The 17699-nt window shown below is 42.2% G+C and overlaps 1 protein-coding gene and 1 pseudogene across 2 annotated transcripts in view; both read right to left on the bottom strand.

Moving 5' to 3' along the window:
- The window catches only part of PCGF6 (polycomb group ring finger 6), a 46403-nt gene that overhangs the window by 11792 nt on the left and 16912 nt on the right, over positions 1-17699 (bottom strand). For both annotated transcript variants that reach the window (XM_032281490.1, XM_032281489.1), the window contains one exon: positions 6714-6812. In XM_032281490.1, the coding sequence (XP_032137381.1) occupies positions 6714-6812 (99 nt within the window). The remainder of the gene's footprint in view (positions 1-6713; positions 6813-17699) is intronic.
- LOC116553877 lies at positions 10753-11118 on the bottom strand (annotated as a pseudogene).

Raw genomic sequence — 17699 nt, forward strand, 5'->3', positions numbered from 1 at the left:
GGAGTTTCGCTCTTGTTACCCAGGCTGGAGTGCAATGGCGCAATCTCAGCTCACCGCAACCTCCGCCACCTGGGTTCAGGCAATTCTCCTGCCTCAGCCTCCTGAGTAGCTGGGACTACAGACACGCGCCACCATGCCCAGCTAATTTTTTGTAGTTTTAGTAGAGACGGGGTTTCACCGTGTTGACCAGGATGGTCTCGATCTCTTGACCTTGTGATCCACCCGCCTCGGCCTCCCAAAGTGCTGGGATTACAGGCTTGAGCCACCGCGCCCGGCAAGAGTATCTTTATAATGAAGAATCTATATCAACGGATGGGCAAAATAGCCAGCTAGCATTAAATGACAATATTAAACTCACAAATGTCAATATTAATCCCAAATTTAAATGGATTAAACACCCCAATCAAAGACACAGACACGCAAGTTGAATAAAAAGTCAAAATCCATCGGCATGCTGTGTCCAGATCCATCTCATAAGCAAGGACACACAAAGATTCTAAACAAAAGGTTGGAGGAAGACTCACCAATCAAATAGAGAGCAAAAAAATAAAAAAACCGGAGTTGTAACTGTCATCTCTGACAAAATAGACTTTAATAGTAACAAAGACTAAAAGAAACAAAGAAGGACATTACATAATGGTAAAAGGATCAAAGTAACAACAGGGCTCAATGATCATAAATATATATGCACCTAATATAGGAGCACCCTGATACATAAGACAAGCTCTTAATGACTTGAGACTTAGACTCCCACACGATAATAATGGGAGACTTCAATATTAATATTAGACAGATCAATGAGACAGAAAACTGACAAGGATATCCAGGACTTGAACTCAGATCCGGAACAAGTAAACTTAATAAACATTTATAGAACTCTCCACTTTAAATACACAAAATACACACTCTTATCAGTACCACATCATACCTACTCACAGGTTTAAATGAAATATTGGTTGGCTGCTTGTTTGTTATTTTCTTCCCTCATTTCTTATTTTTTATTTTTTTTCCTGTTTCCATTATTAAGCATAAAAGAGGTTTTCAATACCCATCTTTAGACTGCATTCTACCCCGGGCAATAAAGCAACACTTCCGTTCTCTCTCCCTCTTCCTCTCCTTCATTTTTTTTATTATTATTCTTTTTTTTTTCTTTTTTTCTTTCTTTCTTTTTTTTTTTTTTTTAAAAAAAACAGACTCTACTTACTTGCTAAGCTAGAAATGCAAATCTTTAATCTTTCTCTCACTGAGTACTACTCCCTTCCCATTGGCTTAAAGTGGGGTTAGATCCTCAACAGCTTATTAATATATATATATACATATACACAGACACACACACACACACACACACACACGCACACACACATATATATATATATCTCACTTAACTGGTTCCATCTCCTAACATTGCTATTTAGATTATGGTATGAAATTTCTCCTTGTCTTCCATACCAGAATATCATCATTGACTCCTCTTTCTCCTTTTTCATACACAAAATATTTGTTCTTGTGTTATAATCACCCACAACATTTTAGGCAACAAACCACACAATCACATAACCTAGAAACAGTACATCATACCACACAGCCCTAAGAGGGAACAGAAACCTGGATTTACCCAATAGGTCATGGCTGTCAGCCAAATGTGGTGGCTCACACCTGTAATCTCAGCACTTTGAGAGGCTGAGGTGAGAAGATTACTTGAGGCCAGGAGTTCGAGACAGGGTTTCACCATGTTGGCCAGGACGGTCTCAATCTCTTGACCTCGTGATCTGCCCGCCTCGGCCTCCCAAAGTGCTGAGATTATAAGGCGTGAATCACCGTGCCCGCCCAACCTAACTTTTAAGTTGGAATTCATTATGGCAAGATTAACAAGAAAATCAAATATCACATCCTATAGAAGAATTTTTAGTGATCAATGTGAGGTATATGTTCTAAATTTCATTTCATAAAAGCAAAATGAGGTCTGAATATCAAATGATGTACAAAAGAATATGAAGCAATATTAATTATTTATAAAGCAAAATACAACAAAACATCGAAGAGTAAATACCACTAAATCAACCATGGTAACACTGAAACATGGTAGTCTCTATGGGAAAGACGCACATTTGGATAATTATTGATATTTAAATTTTAAATCAACTTAAGTCTTTCTTAAGAACACATGATCTGTATTTTTTCAACTTTCAGAATTGTCTCCTTTTATTTTAATCTGCCACAAATAACTTTAAAGGTAGTTTACCATTTAACAGTCCTGTGGGAATTATTCATTCCTGTTAGTAAATAACCACAAATGAAGGTCACGTATCCGAAAACCATGCACACGTCTCCTACCTGGAACTGAGTGCTTTAAAGAAAGTCAGCATAGCAGGCTCAAGTGACTGCAGGACACCAAGAATTGTATTCTGATGACCAGTAAGCCAGCTCAATGTTTTGTTCCTATTAGAAGTAACTCATTTACTCTATCTTAAATTTAGGCTTCAATAGTTTTTGTCCCCAGTTAATGGGTCTGTATATTTGATAATTCTATTCCACTATTTTAACATTTTGGTTAAATAATAATGTATGAATATTACCAGCTATACAGTAATTGAGAATATTTATTTAGAGAGCCAAGAACTGAAAAAGAAAATTAAAGGTTGAAACAAATTTTATTATCTTTTTTTTTTTTTTCCTGAGACAGGGTCTCCGGCAGTACCACCTGGACCTCCCAAGCTTAGGTGATCCTCCTACCTCAGCCTCCACAGTAGCTTGGATTACAGGCGTGAGCCACCACACCCTTTATATAATTTTATTTCAAAATGCTAAAAGCCTTAAATTTCGGCCGGGAGCGGTGGCTCATGCCTGTAATCCCAGCACTTTGGGAGGCCAAGGCACGTGGATCATGAGTTCAAGAGATCAAGACCGTCCTGGCCAACATGCTGAAACCTCGTCTTTACTAAAAATACAAAAATTAGCTGGGCGTGGTGGCACACGCCTGTGGTCCCAGCTACTTGGGAGGCTGAGGCAGAAGAATCGCTTGAACCCAGGAGATGGAGGTTGCAGTGAGCTGAGATAGTGCCACTGCACTCCAGCCTGGCCATTTGAGCAAGACTCTGTCTCCAAAAAAAAAAAAAAAGCCTTAAATTCCATGATGTAAGCAAAAAAGAAACCCACATTTTTAGTAACAAAATCAACTTAGAAGACATATATTGTACAACATGGTGATTATATATAATAATATACTGTACTTGTTGAGTAGAAATTTTAAGTGTTTTCACCACAAAAAATATGTGTGGTAATGATGTGTTAATTAGCTCAATTTTGCCATCCCACAATGTATACATATTTTGAAACATCATGTTGTACACAATAAATAGACATAATTTCTTTATTTCATTTCATCTCTTTTTTTTGAGACAGAGTCTGACTCTGTCACCCAGGCTGGAGTGCAGTAGCGTGGTCTCGACTCACTGCAACTTCCGCTTCCTGGGTTCAAGTGGTCCTCCCGCCTCAGCCTCCCAAGTAGCTGGGACTATAGGCATGTGCCAGCACGCCTGGCTAATTTTTGTATTTTTAGTAGGGACACAGTTTCATCATGTTGGCTAGGCTAGTCTTGAACTCCTGACCTCAGGAGATCCACCTGCCTTGGCATCTGAAAGTGCTGGGATTACAGGTGTGAGCCACCATGGCTGGCCGTCATTTCACTTATTTTTACCTTTTTTTGAGACAGTGTATTGCTCTGTCGTCCAGGCTCAGTGCAGCGGTGCAATCATGGATCACTGTAGCCTTTACCTCCCAGGCTCAGTTGATCCTCCCTAGGAGCTAGGACTACTAGGATTATAGGTATGCACCACCACACCTGGCTCATTTTGGTATTTCTTGTAGAGATGGGGTTCCACTATGTTGCCCAGGCTAGTCTCCTGGGCTCAAGCTATCCTCCACCCACTTTGTCCTCCCAAAGTGCTGGGAGTACAGGCATAAGCCACCATGCCCAACCCAATATATATTATTTCTGTCAATTAAAAAAACAAGCTGGACACAGTGGTTCATACCTGCAATCCCTGTACTTTGGGAAGCTGAGGTAGGTGGATCACCTGAGGCCAAGAGTTCAAGACCAGCCTGAGCAAAATGATGAAATCCCACCTCTACTAAAAAATACAAAAAAATTTAGCTGGGCATGGTGGTGCACACCTATAATCCCAGCTACCTGGAGGAAGAGGCAGAAGAATTGCTGGAACCCAGGAGGTGGAGGCCACAGTGAGTCAAGATCTTGCCACTGCACTCCAACATGTGCGACAGAGTGAGACGCTATATATAAAAAAAAAAGTCCAGCCTGGGAAACACAGTATCTTATCCTTGTCACCGAAAAAAGCTCCAAAACACACACACACACACACACACACACACACACACACAGTCAGAGAAAATAATCTATATCCTAGATTATAGATTATAATTATAGTCCTCCTGGGTATCACTTTTTTTTTTTTTTGAGACAGTCTCACTCTTACTTGAACCCAGGCTGGAGTGCAGTAACGCAATCTCGGCTCACTGCAACCTCTGCCCCCTGGGTTCAAGTAATTCTCTGCTTCAGCCTCCCAAGTAGCTGGGATTACAGGTGCCTGTCACCACACCTGGCTAATTTTTGTATTTTTAGTAGAGATGGGGTTTCACCATCTTGGCCAGGTTGGTCTTGAACTCCTGACCTCGTGATCCACCCGCCTCAGCCCCCACAAAGTGTTGGGATTACAGGCATGAGCCAGTAGTGCCCAGCCTACTTCTTATATAATCAACAGCAAGTCTTCTGACTTCTGCTTTTAGAAATAATAGGCTGTTAAGGGATCACTCACAATTTTTTGCCCAGGAGTCACTAAACAGCTCTCTGTTTCTAACCAAAACCTAAGAATATTCTCAAGTGTGCTGTGGCTACAAGGTAAAAAAGAAGTCATTTCTAGTTTTCAGCTGCCGTAAGATATAACTAGGATATGTGAAGCTCAGTTAGAGACGTAATATTTCATTGGATTTGGTATATATTTACTATCAGTAAATACTGGCACTAAAAACACTAGCAAACTCAGCTACCTCTTTTTTTTTTTTTTTTGAGATGGAGTCTCGCTCTTGTTGCCCAGGTCGGAATGCAGTGGCACAATCTTGACTCACTGCAACCTCTGCCTCCCATGTTCAAGTGATTCTCCTGCCTCAGCCTCCTAAGTAGCTGGGGCTACAGGTGCACACCACCACACCTGGCTAATTTTTGTATTTTTGGTTGAGATGGGGTTTTGCCATGTTGGCCAGGCTGGTCTTGAACTCCTGACTTAAGGTGACCCACCTGCCTCGGCCTCTCAAAGTGCTGGGATTACAGGACTGAGCCACAACGCCTGGCCAGTCACTGTTTTAACATATCTATTAATTTAACTGACAATACAGTATTATTTTATTTTACTTATTTTTTTTTTTTTTGAGACAGAGTCTCACCCTGTCACCCAGGCTGAAGTGCAAAGGCACAATCTAGGCTCACTGCAACCTCCGTCTCCTAGGTTCAAGCAATTCTCCAGCCTCAGCCTCCTGAGTAGCTGGGATTACAGGTGTATGCCACCATGCCCAGCTATTTTTCGTTTTTTAGTAGAGACAGGGTTTCACCATGTTGACCAGGCTGGTCTCAAACTCCTGACCTCAAATGATCCACCCGCCACAGCCTCCCAAAGTGCTGGGATTATAAGGGTGAGCTACTGTGCCCAGCCACAATATAGTAGTTTAGATAAAAATTATTCTATGAAATTTTACACATGATGGCAAATAACAAAAATGCCATTTACATTTTACTAATGAAAAAGCAAAGCTATATAAAGGTGCACTTTTACTAACTGGACCATATAACTAGAACTATATTTTACTTTTATGTTCAACAATACATGAGGTTTGAGGTTTCCATCATATAAAAACAAGAAAATATTACATAACTAGAACAGGAGATCTCTTTTTATCCATAAAAAACTAACAGGGTCCATATTAGATAAATATTTCACTTCTCTATGTGTCCTGAGCTTGCTTGTTATACTTGAAGAACTAATAAATGCAAGGATGTCCTATGAAGAAAAGTGAATAAAGAATCTTTCTCTATTACCAAAATGGAAAGGGCTAGAACTGAGGCATCTTTAATATTTCTCCTATCTTCAGCTTTTCTCTGACACTAATAGATTACTATCAGTGGAAATGGATACTAGGCCTGGCACAGTGGCTGACTCCTATAATCCTTGTGCTTTGGGAAGCTCAGACAGGATTACTTGAGGCTAGGAGTTTGAGACCAGCTTGGACAACATAGCAAGACCATACCTCTTTAAAAAAAAAAAAAAAAAAAAAAAGCTGGGCATAGTGGCATGTCCCTCTAGCCCTAACTACTCAGGAGGCTAAGACAGGAGGGAGAACCACCTGAGCCCAGGAAAAGTTCAACGTTGCACTGATCATGTCACTATACTTTGGTCCGGGCAACAGAAAGAGACCCTGTCTCTCAAAAAAAGAAAAAAAAAAAAGAAAGAAAGAAATGGACAATCAAATGTGATTAAAGCTGGAGGTGTGAATCTCTGTGTATCAATATTCAATTAACACTAACAATGTCTACAACATCATAAAATAAAAGTAATTGCATTAAATCCTACAGACAGAGTTCTTTCTTCAGTGTGCTAAAGGTAATCTCACAACTTTCCCTGTTCTTTTAAATACATGTACTATACCTGACAAGCTGGATCAAGACCCATTTTTCTTCTGAGGAATTTTTCTACATGTCCAATAGTTGCTTCTCCAGAAACTCGAACAAACTTCTTTTCCAGTGGCTACAAAAATAGATAGGTAGATAGATAAAACTACTTTTAGGTTAAATATACCTGTATATGCTTGAAGTGTGTGTATATACATGTAATGTGCAAACCTTAAAGCAAATTTTATAGCAAAGACAATTCAATAGACTCTTGAAAAAACTTACTATGAAACAAGCTAATATACATAGCAGAGAAGAAAAACGGAAATTCTGCTCAGTTTTCCCTTTCTGAAAAGTATGTCAACAATTTTTCTAAATAGGCTTACTGGTTTATTGTTTCATTAAAAAACAAAACTCAGCGTAAAATTTATTCATTCAGGTACTGAACTTACACTTTAAAGACAAAGAGAAAACACCCAATACCAAATGTCTAAAACAACTTCGAGGCCAGGCTCAGTGGCTCATGCCTGTAATCCCAGTACTTTGGGAGGCTGAGGCAGACAGATCGTTTGAGGTCAGGAGTTGGAGACCAGCTTGGCCACCATGGCGAAACCCCGTCTCTACCAAAAAAATAAAAAATAAAAAAATATTAGCCAAATGTGGTGGCATGCACCTGTAATCCCAGCTACTCAGGCGGCTGAGGCAGTTGAATCACTTGAACCCAAGAGGTGGAAAATTGCTTGAACCTGGGAGGTGGAGGTTGTAGTGAGCTAAGATCACACCACTGCACTCCAGGCTGGGCGACAGAGCAAGACTCTGTCTCAAAAAATAAATAAATAAAAATTTAAAAACAAATACATACATAAACCTTCGTTTCTTCGACATAAAAACTGCAAGGAAGAAAAAACAAGATGGAGGAGGAATGGGCTGTAACATTAAGGGCTGTAAATGACAAATACATCAACCAATTACAATCTATGGACCTTACTGAATCCTGATTGAAAAACTATCAAATGCTGGGCAAGGTGGCACACACCTGTAATCCCAGAACTCTGGGAGGCTGAGGCGGGCAGATCATGAGGTCAAGAGATGGAGACCATCCTGGCCACCATGGTGAAATGGCATCTCTACTAAAAACACAAAAATTAGGTGGGTGTGGTGGTGTGTGCCTATAGTCTCAGCTACTTGGGAGGCTGAGGCAGGAGAACCACTTGAACCAGGAGGGAGAAACTGCAGCAAGCCAAGAACGTGCCACTGCACTCCAGCCTAGCAACAAAGCAAGACTCCATCTCAAACCAAATTAAAAAAAAAAAAAGAAAAAAGAAAAAGAAAAGAGACTATCAAGTAATTTTCATGGGACAATCTAGGAAATTTAAATAGCATATGGCTATTTGATCAAGGGATTATCATTAATTTTAAAAAATTGTAGTATCAGTCGGGCATAGTGGCTCACACCTGCAGTTCCAGCACTTTGGGAGGCTGAGGTGGGCGGATCAGGAGGTCAGGAGTTCAAAACCAGCCTGGCCAACATGGTGAAACAACATCACTACTAAAAATACAAAAATTAAATGGGCATGGTGGTGGGCACCTGTAATCCCAGCTACTCAGGAGACTGAAGCAGGAGAATCACTTGAAACCAGGAGGCGAAGGTTGCAGTGAGCCGAGATCGCGCCACTGCAAACAGTCTGGGTGACAGAGCAAGACTCTGTCTCAAAAAAAAAAAAAAAAAAAAAAAGAAAAGAAAAAGAAAAAATTGTAGTATCATTATGTTGCCATAAAAGGATATTGAACATGAGTTTATAATTACTGGAGTGGTATGTACATGGGAGTTCATTATACTATTCTGCTTATTTTTGTATAAGTTTTAAAATTTGCATAATAAAGAGTTTTCTTTTTTAAAGGAAAACGAAAAAGATTACTATTTAAACACATGTGGCTGGAATGTGGGACCCAATAATTTGAAGTGTAGGAGGTGACAAGTAGATGATGGAGCTTGAAAATAAAAACTAATGCTTACCTAGCTCCCATCTCTCTGAGATAATTAAGGATGCTATGACTTCATGCAAATGAAATACTGAAGTAATCAGAACTAAAAAGAGTCCCTTTCAGGAAACTAGCAAAGCGTTTTTCTAGCACTTAGAGTGGGAGCCTTGAATGGCTACCTAGGGGACCGAGGCACACATTTGTTCCATGTTACAGCACTCAGTTTTCTTATCTGTAGTTTGTTCTTAAGAACTTTCCTGACTAAAATTCATAAAGTCTATATTAGCTAGGTATTTTATTTTTCTAGGTGTCTTGGGCTTGCTTGTGATACTTGAGCAACTGATAAATGGTCTACCTGTTGTTACCACAGTATAGCATATAGCACAGGTGTTGAGTGCAGGCACTCCAGGGACAGACTTCCTGGGCTCAAACCCTGGTTCTGCCAATTTTTTTTCCCTTTCTTTTCTTTTTTTTTTTTTTTGAGACAGAGTCTTGCCCTGTTGCCCAGGCTGGAGTGCAATGGTGCAGTCTCAGCTCACTGCAACCTTCCGCCTCCTAGTTCAAGCAATTCTCCTGCCTCAGCCTCCCGAGTAGCTGGGATTACAGGCGCACACTGCCACGCCTGGCTAATTTTTTTAATCTTTAGTAGAGACGGGGTTTCATCATGTTGGCCAGGCTGGTCTCGAACTCCTGACCTCGTGATCTGCCCGCCTCAGCCTCCCAGAATGCTGGGATTACAGGCATGAGCCTGGCCCTGCATTTTCTAACAGAGAGTCGTTGGGCAAGTTCCTGAACTTGTCTGTGTCTCTATTTGTCAAACAGATAAAAATAGCATCTGCTTTGTAGAATTATGAAAATAAGTTAATGCTTATAAATAACTAATAAAAATACCTGACAAACAGTAAGCACTGAACAGTTGTTAGTGTTGTGAGCCATTTGTCTCTTTTTTTTTCCCAAGCCAAACTGTATCCAGCTTTATTAAAGATACTTTCCACAAACAATCATGATACTTCAGGCAGGGCATGGGCAGACAATCGTTGACAGTATACAACAACTTTCAAAATCCCTTCTTTGATGGACTACCAAAAGTCAGAAAGTCACTATAAAACCCAACCCAATGAGGTCTTCATCTGATGCTCTGAACAGGGAAAGTTTAGAGAGTTGACATTTCACATTTAGCATGTTGTTTAACAACTTTTCACAAGCCGACCCTGACTTTCAGGAAATGAAATGAAAATGGCAGAATTTATCTGAAGATCCACAATCTAGAAATGGAATCACTGCTCTTTTGACAGGTGCTATCCCAGTGACATCACTGGCAAGTCCAGATTGCCTGACACACTAGTAACCAATGACTGGGGGTCATGTCCCAACAGATGTCTGGGCTTAAGGGAGTTAAGTCTATGCTGAAAGACGGAAAGGGAGAAGAGGACATAAAAACAAATTTTTTTTTCCATACCACAAGGCTTTTGTGTGCCAAGGTGGCCATGTGTGTCAAAGTCAGGGAATCCCTCCTCCTGGGAGCCAAGAGGAAGTCTCTCAAAACTAGAAGGGAAAGGTGTTTCCCCACATGAATCCAGCTTTGGAGACATTCTATTAGTGACATATGCCCCTTCCCCCAAAACAACAATGAAGTGTTGTGTGTGCTAAAAACAGCTTGGGAAAAAAAAAAAAGTAAAACAAAATTCTGCATTTTTATAAAACTTTTTTTTTTTTTTTTTTTTTTTTTGTTGAGACGGAGTTTTGCTCTTGTTACCCAGGCTGGAGTGCAATGGCGTGATCTCGGCTCAACGCAACCTCCGCCTCCTGGGTTCAGGCAATTCTCCTGCCTCAGCCTCCTGAGTAGCTGGGATTACAGGCACGCGCCACCAGGCCCAGCTGATTTTTTGTATTTTTAGTAGAGACGGGGTTTCACCATGTTGACTAGGATGGTCTCGATCTCTTGACCTCGTGATCCACCCGCCTCGGCCTCCCACAGTGCTGGGATTACAGGCTTGAGCCACCGTGCCCGGCCTATTATAAAACTTGATAAAAAATAGTATTTCAAACTGTACAGTCATCAGAAGCACACAGTTATCAATAATGCACACACTTCACTTGACATCTCCAGCACCTTCGGCTTTCTGTGCCCGGTCTGTTTTGGCATCTCCATTTTCTGCAGGGTTATTCCCTTCCTTGCCAGCATCAGCTTTTCCCTTTTTCCCTTTGGGGACCTTCTCTCCCTTCTTTGCAGGGGCCTTTTTAGGCTTGGGCTCTGGCTTTGGAGGAGCAGGTTTAGCAGACAACCTCGCAGATCTTCTCTGTGGTTCGTCCTTCACCTTGGCTTTATCTCCTTTAGCATTCCCTTCAGCCTTTCTCTTGGGCTTGGTGGCAACGGCAGCGGGACGTAGGCGCTGGGCGTGGGATGCAGCGGTGCATGGGCTTTGGTCGTTCTGGGGGTTGTTCTCGCCTCTTCTTCTTCACACTGCTCAGGCTCCGGGGTGTTTATCCACTTGTCTCGTTAAGATGATTTGTATCATTTTACTCTTTATGTGAAGGATTTTAACTTTTTTTTTTTTTTGAGACGGAGTCTCACTCTGTCACCCAGGTTGGAATGCAGTGGTGTGATCATGGCTCTCTGCAACCTCTACTTTTTGGGTTCCAGTATTTTTCCTGTCTCGGCCTCCCAAGTAGCTGGGACTACTGGCGCCCACCACCACACATGCCTAATTTTGTATATTTAGTAGAGAAAGAGTTTCACCATATTGGTCAGGCTGGTCTCAAACTCCTGACCTCAGGTGATCCAACCCTCTCAGCCTCCCAAATTGCTGGGATTACAGACGTAAATCACTGCTACTGGCCAGATTTTAACTTTTTAGAAGGTCCAGTTGTCACCATGAGACATTGCTGTAATCTAGAGAACAATGGCAAAGTTCTTGCATTTTTTTTTTTTTTGAGACAGAGTCTGGCTCTGTCACCCAGGCTGGAGTGCAGTGGCACGATCTTAGCTCACTGCAACCTGTCTCCTGGGCTCAAGCAATCATCCCATTCCACCCCAACCTCCTGAGTAGCTGGGACTACAGGCGTGCAACACCATGCAAGGCTAATTTTTATATTTTTTGTAGAAATGGGGTTTCGACATGTTGCACAGGCTGGTCTAGAACTCCCAGACTCAACTGATCTGCCCATCCCAGCCTCCCAAAATGCTAGGATTTTAACCATGAGCCACCACACTTGGCCAGTGCCTTCATTCTTTTAATGCAAGTATAGAAATGAATATTTCACAAAGTGTAGGCAATCTCACTAAGGAGGAGATAAAACAGTAACCTGGTTGGAGGCCCCAAGAGGGCACCTCATTGTATGTGGCAATGCCTGATTAACATAACAATCCATCCCAGTAGTTACCTTGAGAAGCTGCTATTAAGGATAACCTAACTAGATGCCTGCCTGTCAACCAATGCATTTCTGAAGGTCAATATCTAGAGCTTAGGTATATCAGCAGAGGACAATCCAATTTCCCTCAATTCTAAATTATTGGTGGGTACATGACTTCAATGTTTGTTAAAATTAATCCAATTTAGCTAATGTTATGAATACTGTAATTCTTAGATCACCCAAATCAGAACTATGACATATACCAATATCTGAAAGAAAAAAATAGGTCTTGGCCTATTTTTATATATATGCATGCTTAAGGCTACAAAATCAGCTCTCAACTAGATAGCCAATTTATTATTTTTTCCACCATATGCAATACACTCCTGTGGTCTGCAAATAAGCAGAAAAAATAATACACAGATTCCAACTTCTTTGAAATTTTCTATGACAATCATTCCTGTCAGCTATAACAAAAAGGTTAATTTGATAAGTTGAAATAAGCTAGCCTAAAATCTATAGGGAAATATATATATATATATATATGTTTTTTTTTTTTCAGTAAAAAGATAGTAGTATTAACTCATGATATATTTGCCTTGAAAAATATTCCTACCTCTATCAACTGAAAAGGCCTAGAAACAGAGACCAACCCAAGTAGCAAGGCAAATCAGCTTGTAATTCTGAAATAACAATGATCACCAAAAGGAACTAGGACCCCTTGGGAAAATGACTGATTCCATGTCTGGGGCAAGAGATATATACAAAGTAAGCATGAAAACATGTTGTTATATCAGATAGCCAGGAAGTTATCATAGACTATGATATGATAGGGCAATTTAAACATCAATAAGAATTATACCAAGGCGGGCAGATTGTCTGAGCTGAGTTCTAGCCCAGCCTGGGCAACATGGTGAAACCCTGTCTCTATCAAAATACAAAAAAAAATTAGCTGTGCACGGCAGTGTGCGCCTGTAGTCCCAGCTACTCGGGTGGCTGAGGCAGGAGAATTGCCTGAACCTGGGAGGCGGAGGTTGCAGTGAGCTGAGATCACACCACTGCACTCCAGCCTGGGTAACAGAGCAAGACTCTATCTCCAAAAAAAAAAAAGCAAAGAATTATAACTGAAATGCTTTACATCATATTATGTTTAAACACATAAGTTCACAACAAAGTAGAAACAAAACCAACAAAACCTAATTGACCATGACTGGAGTATGCTAGTGAACCAACTCATTATTTTGAATGTGGCAAGTTAAAGGAAAGAATCAAACATTTGTCCTTTTTTTTTTTTTTTATAGATGGAGTCTAGCTCTGTTGCCCAGGCTGGAGTGCAATGGCAAGATCTTGGCTCACTGCAACCTCTGCCTACCGTATTCAAGAGATTCTCCTGCCTCAGCCTCCTAAGTAGCTGGGATTACAGGCACCCATCACCATGGCCAGCTATTTTTTGCGTATTTAGTAGAGACAGGGCTTCACTGTGTTGGCCAGGCTGATCTCAAACTCCTGACCTCATGATCCACCCGCCTGGGCCTCCCAAAGTGCTGGGATTACAAGTGTAAGCTACCATGCCCTGCCTTCCTATCTTTTCTATATAAACTGTACCACTGGGTAACCAAGTAGACAAAGAGAAGTTTCTTTTGATAGAACTATTTCAACAGGTAAAAAGAATAATGCCATCATTTTTCAACCCCTAGTAAATCTATGAGCTTAGACAATGAGTATCAATGGCTGCTAACATTACAAAGAAACACAGATACTATATATCTCCTAACAGATGAAAACATCATCACCTATGATGTATTCTTCCTCCTCCCAATCAAACCTGTCTGGCTAATACTTATATTTAATTCCCAGTTTATGAGAAAGAGAGAAGACAGAAGAACATGTCAAATTATACAGAAATGAAACATCAAAACTTAATCTATACAAACGTTACAGGCCAAGTGATTCAGTTTTGTCAATGATGAATTGCAAGAAAAAAGAAATGAGGCCAGGTGCGGTGGCTCACACCTGTAATCCCAGCACTTTGGGAGGTTGAGGCAGGCAGATCACGAGGTCAAGAGATCGAGACCATCTGGCCAACATGGTGAAACCCCATCTCTTCTAAAATACAAAAATTTTGTGAGGTGACACACGCCTGTAGTCCCAGCTACTCAGGAGGCTGAGGCAGGAGAATTGTTTGAACCTGGGAGGCAGAGGTTGCAGTGAGTCAAAATTGTGCCACTGTACTCCAGCCTGATACCTGGTGACAAAGTAAGACTCTGTCTCAAAAAAAAAAAAAAAAAAAAAGAAATGAAAAACTTATTGCTGGGTGCAGTGGCTCACGACTGCAATCCCAGCACTTTGGGAAGCCAAGGTGGGCAGCAGATCACTTGAGGTTGGGAGTTCAAGACCAACCTGGCCAACATAGTGAAACCCTGTCTCTACTAAAATACAAAAATTAACCAGGTGTGGTGGCAGGCACCTGTAATCCCAGCTACTTGGGAGGCTGAGGCAAGATAATTGCTTGAACCCAGGTGGTGAAGGTTGCAGTGAGCCAAGCCACTGCCCTCCAGTCTGGGTGACAGAAAGACTATCTCACAAAAAAGAGGCCAGGTGTGGTGGCTTATACCTGTAATCCCAGCACTTTGGGAGGCTGAGGCAGGTGGAACACAAGGTCAGGAGATTGAGACCATCCTGGCTAATATGGTGAAACCCTGTCTTCACTAAAAATACAAAAAAAATTAGCTGGGCATGGTGGTGCATGCCTATAGTCCCACCTACTCGGGAGGCTGAAGCAGGATAATTGCTCGGACCCAAGAGGCAGAGATTGCAGTGAGCCGAGATTGTGCCATTGCACCATAGCCTGGGCGACAGTGCAAGGCTCCGTCTCAAAAAAAAAAAAAAAAAAAAGACAAGACCATGGCAAACTTATATTTAAAGATCTATCAACCAATGACCATGTGTGAATTTTATTTGGATCCTGACTTAAGGCATTTTATTGATTTATTTATTTTGACATAGAGTCTTGCTCTGTTGCCCAGGCTGGAATGCAGTGGCATGATCTCGGCTTATTGCAAACTCTGCCTCCCAGGTTCAAGCAATTCTTCTGCCTTATCCTCCTGAGCAGCTGGGATTACAGGCGCCCACCACCACGCTCAGCTAATTTTTGTATTTTTAGTAGAGATGGGGTTTCACCACGTTGGCTGGGCTGGTCTCTAACTCTCCTGACTTCGTGATTGGCCCGCCTAGGCCTCCCAAAGTGCTGGGGTTACAGACATGAGCCACTGCACCTGGCCCAAGGCATTTTAAAAAGTGCACTACAGGACAGACACGGTGGCTCATGCCTGTAATGCCAGCACTTTGGGAGGCCGAGATGAGTGGATCACTTGAGGTCAGGAGTTCAAGACCAGCCCGGCCAACATGGTAAAACCCCATCTCTACTAAAAATACAAGAATTAGCCAGGTGGGTGACACATGTCTGTAATCTCAGCTACTCAGAAGGCTGATGCAGGAAAATCGCTTGAACCCTCGAGGTGGGGGTTGCAGTGAGTCAATATTGCACCACTGCACTCCAGCCTGGGCAGCAGAGTGAGACTCTGTCCCCCCCACCCCCTAAAAAATGCACTACAGAGCTGGGCCCGGTGGCTCACACCTGTAATCCCAGCACTTTGGGAGGCCGAGACAAGCAGATCACCTGAGGTCAGGAGTTCGAGACCAGCCTGCCCAACATGGCAAAACACCATCTCTACAAAAAAATACAAAAAATTTGGCTGTGTGTGGTGGTGCACACCTGTAGTCCCAGCTACTCAGGAGGCTGAGGTGGGAGGATCACCTAAACCTGGGGAGATACACATTATTAATATATTTCTTTTTATTTCTTTTTCTACTAGAGATGTGTTCTCCCTACATTGCCCAAGCTGGTCTCAAACTCCTAGGCTCAAATAATTCTCCTGCCTCGACCACCCAAACTGCTGGGACTACAGGCATGAACCACCAGGTCCAGTCTGTTAATATATTTCTATATTTGTTTATTTTTATTTTTTTTTGGAGACGGAGTTTCGCTCTTGTTACCCAGGCTGGAGTGCAATGGCGCGATCTCGGCTCACCGCAACCTCCGCCTCCTGGGTTCAAGCAATTCTCCTGCCTCAGCCTCCTGAGTAGCTGGGATTACAGGCACGCGCCACCATGCCCAGCTAATTTTTTGTAGTTTTAGTAGAGACGGGGTTTCACCATGTTGACCAGGATGGTCTCGATCTCTTGACCTCGTGATCCACCCACCTTGGCCTCCCAAAGTGCTGGGATTACAAGCGTGAGCCACCGCACCCGGCCTCTATATTTGTTTTATCTCTTCCTATGTGTGTGTATATATGCATATATTTTTTTCTTGGATCACTTGACAGTTATTTGCAGACACTAAAATATTTTACCCTAAATACACCAGCAGTTATCTTCTTAGAATAAGGGGTTTTCCTATATAACTATAACATGATTATCAGAAAACTTAGTGAAGTATTCAGATTTTTAATTTTTTTTGAAACGGAGTTTCGCTCTTATTGCCCAGGCTGGAGTGCAATGGCGTGATCTCAGCTAACTGCAACCTCCGACTCCCAGGTTCAAGCTATTCTCCTGCCTCAGCCTCCCAAGTATCTGGGATTACAAGCATGCACACCATGCCTGACTAATTTTTTGTATTTTTAGTAGATACGGGGTTTTCCCATGTTGGTCAGGCTGGTCTAGAATTCCTGACCTCAGGTGATCCGCCTGCCTCGGCCTCCTACAGTGCTGGAATTATAGGCTTGAGCCATGTATCCGCCCCCCTCCCACCCCCCGCCTTTTTTTTTGAGACAGTCTGGCTCTGTTGCCGAGGCTGGAGAGCAGTGGCACAATCTCATTTCATTGCAACCTCTGCCTCCTGGGCTCAAGACATCTCCCACTTCAGCCTCCTGAGTAGCTGGGACTATAGGTGCACACCACCATGCCCAGCAAATTTTTGTACTTTCTTTTTTTCCATGTAGCGATGGGGTTTTGCCATGTTGCCCAGGCTGGTCTCAAACTCCTGACCTCAAGCGATCTGCCCACCTTGGCCTCCCAAAGTGCTGGGATTACAGGTGTGAGCCATTGCTCCCGGCCCCAATTTCTTTAACCTAGTAGAAAATGATTTTATTGTTTTATAGGTCTGTCATTACTAAAAGAAGAAACTAAAAGATTTCAAGAAAAAAAGATAACCAGTGATGGGCACAAACAAAAATTCTAATATAAGCATATACATATTTTTTGAGATAGTGTTTGGTTCTTGTTGTCCAGGCTGGAGTGCAATGGTTCACTGTTACCTCTGCCTCTGGGGTTCAAGTGATTCTTCTGACTCAGCTTCCCGAGTAGCTGGGATTACAGGCACCCATCACTATGCCCAGCTAATTTTTTATATTTTTAGTAGAGACAGGGTTTCACCATGTTGGCCAGGCTTGTCTTGAACTCCTGACCTTAGGTGATCCACCCGGCTTGGCCTCCCAAAATACTGGGATTATAGGCATGAGCCACCGTGCACTGCCAGTTTTTTTGTTTTTTTTTTTTTGAGATGGAGCCTTGCTCTATCACCCAGGCTGGAATGCAGTGATGCAATCTCAGCTCACTGCAGCCTCTGCCTCCCGGGTTCAGCAATTACCCTGCCGCAGCCTCCTGAGTGGCTGGTACTACAGGCATG

The sequence above is a fragment of the Sapajus apella genome, unplaced genomic scaffold, assembly GCF_009761245.1.
Source record: "Sapajus apella isolate SASKATOON/1434 unplaced genomic scaffold, GSC_monkey_1.0 scaffold13, whole genome shotgun sequence".
Lineage (NCBI taxonomy): Eukaryota > Metazoa > Chordata > Mammalia > Primates > Cebidae > Sapajus > Sapajus apella.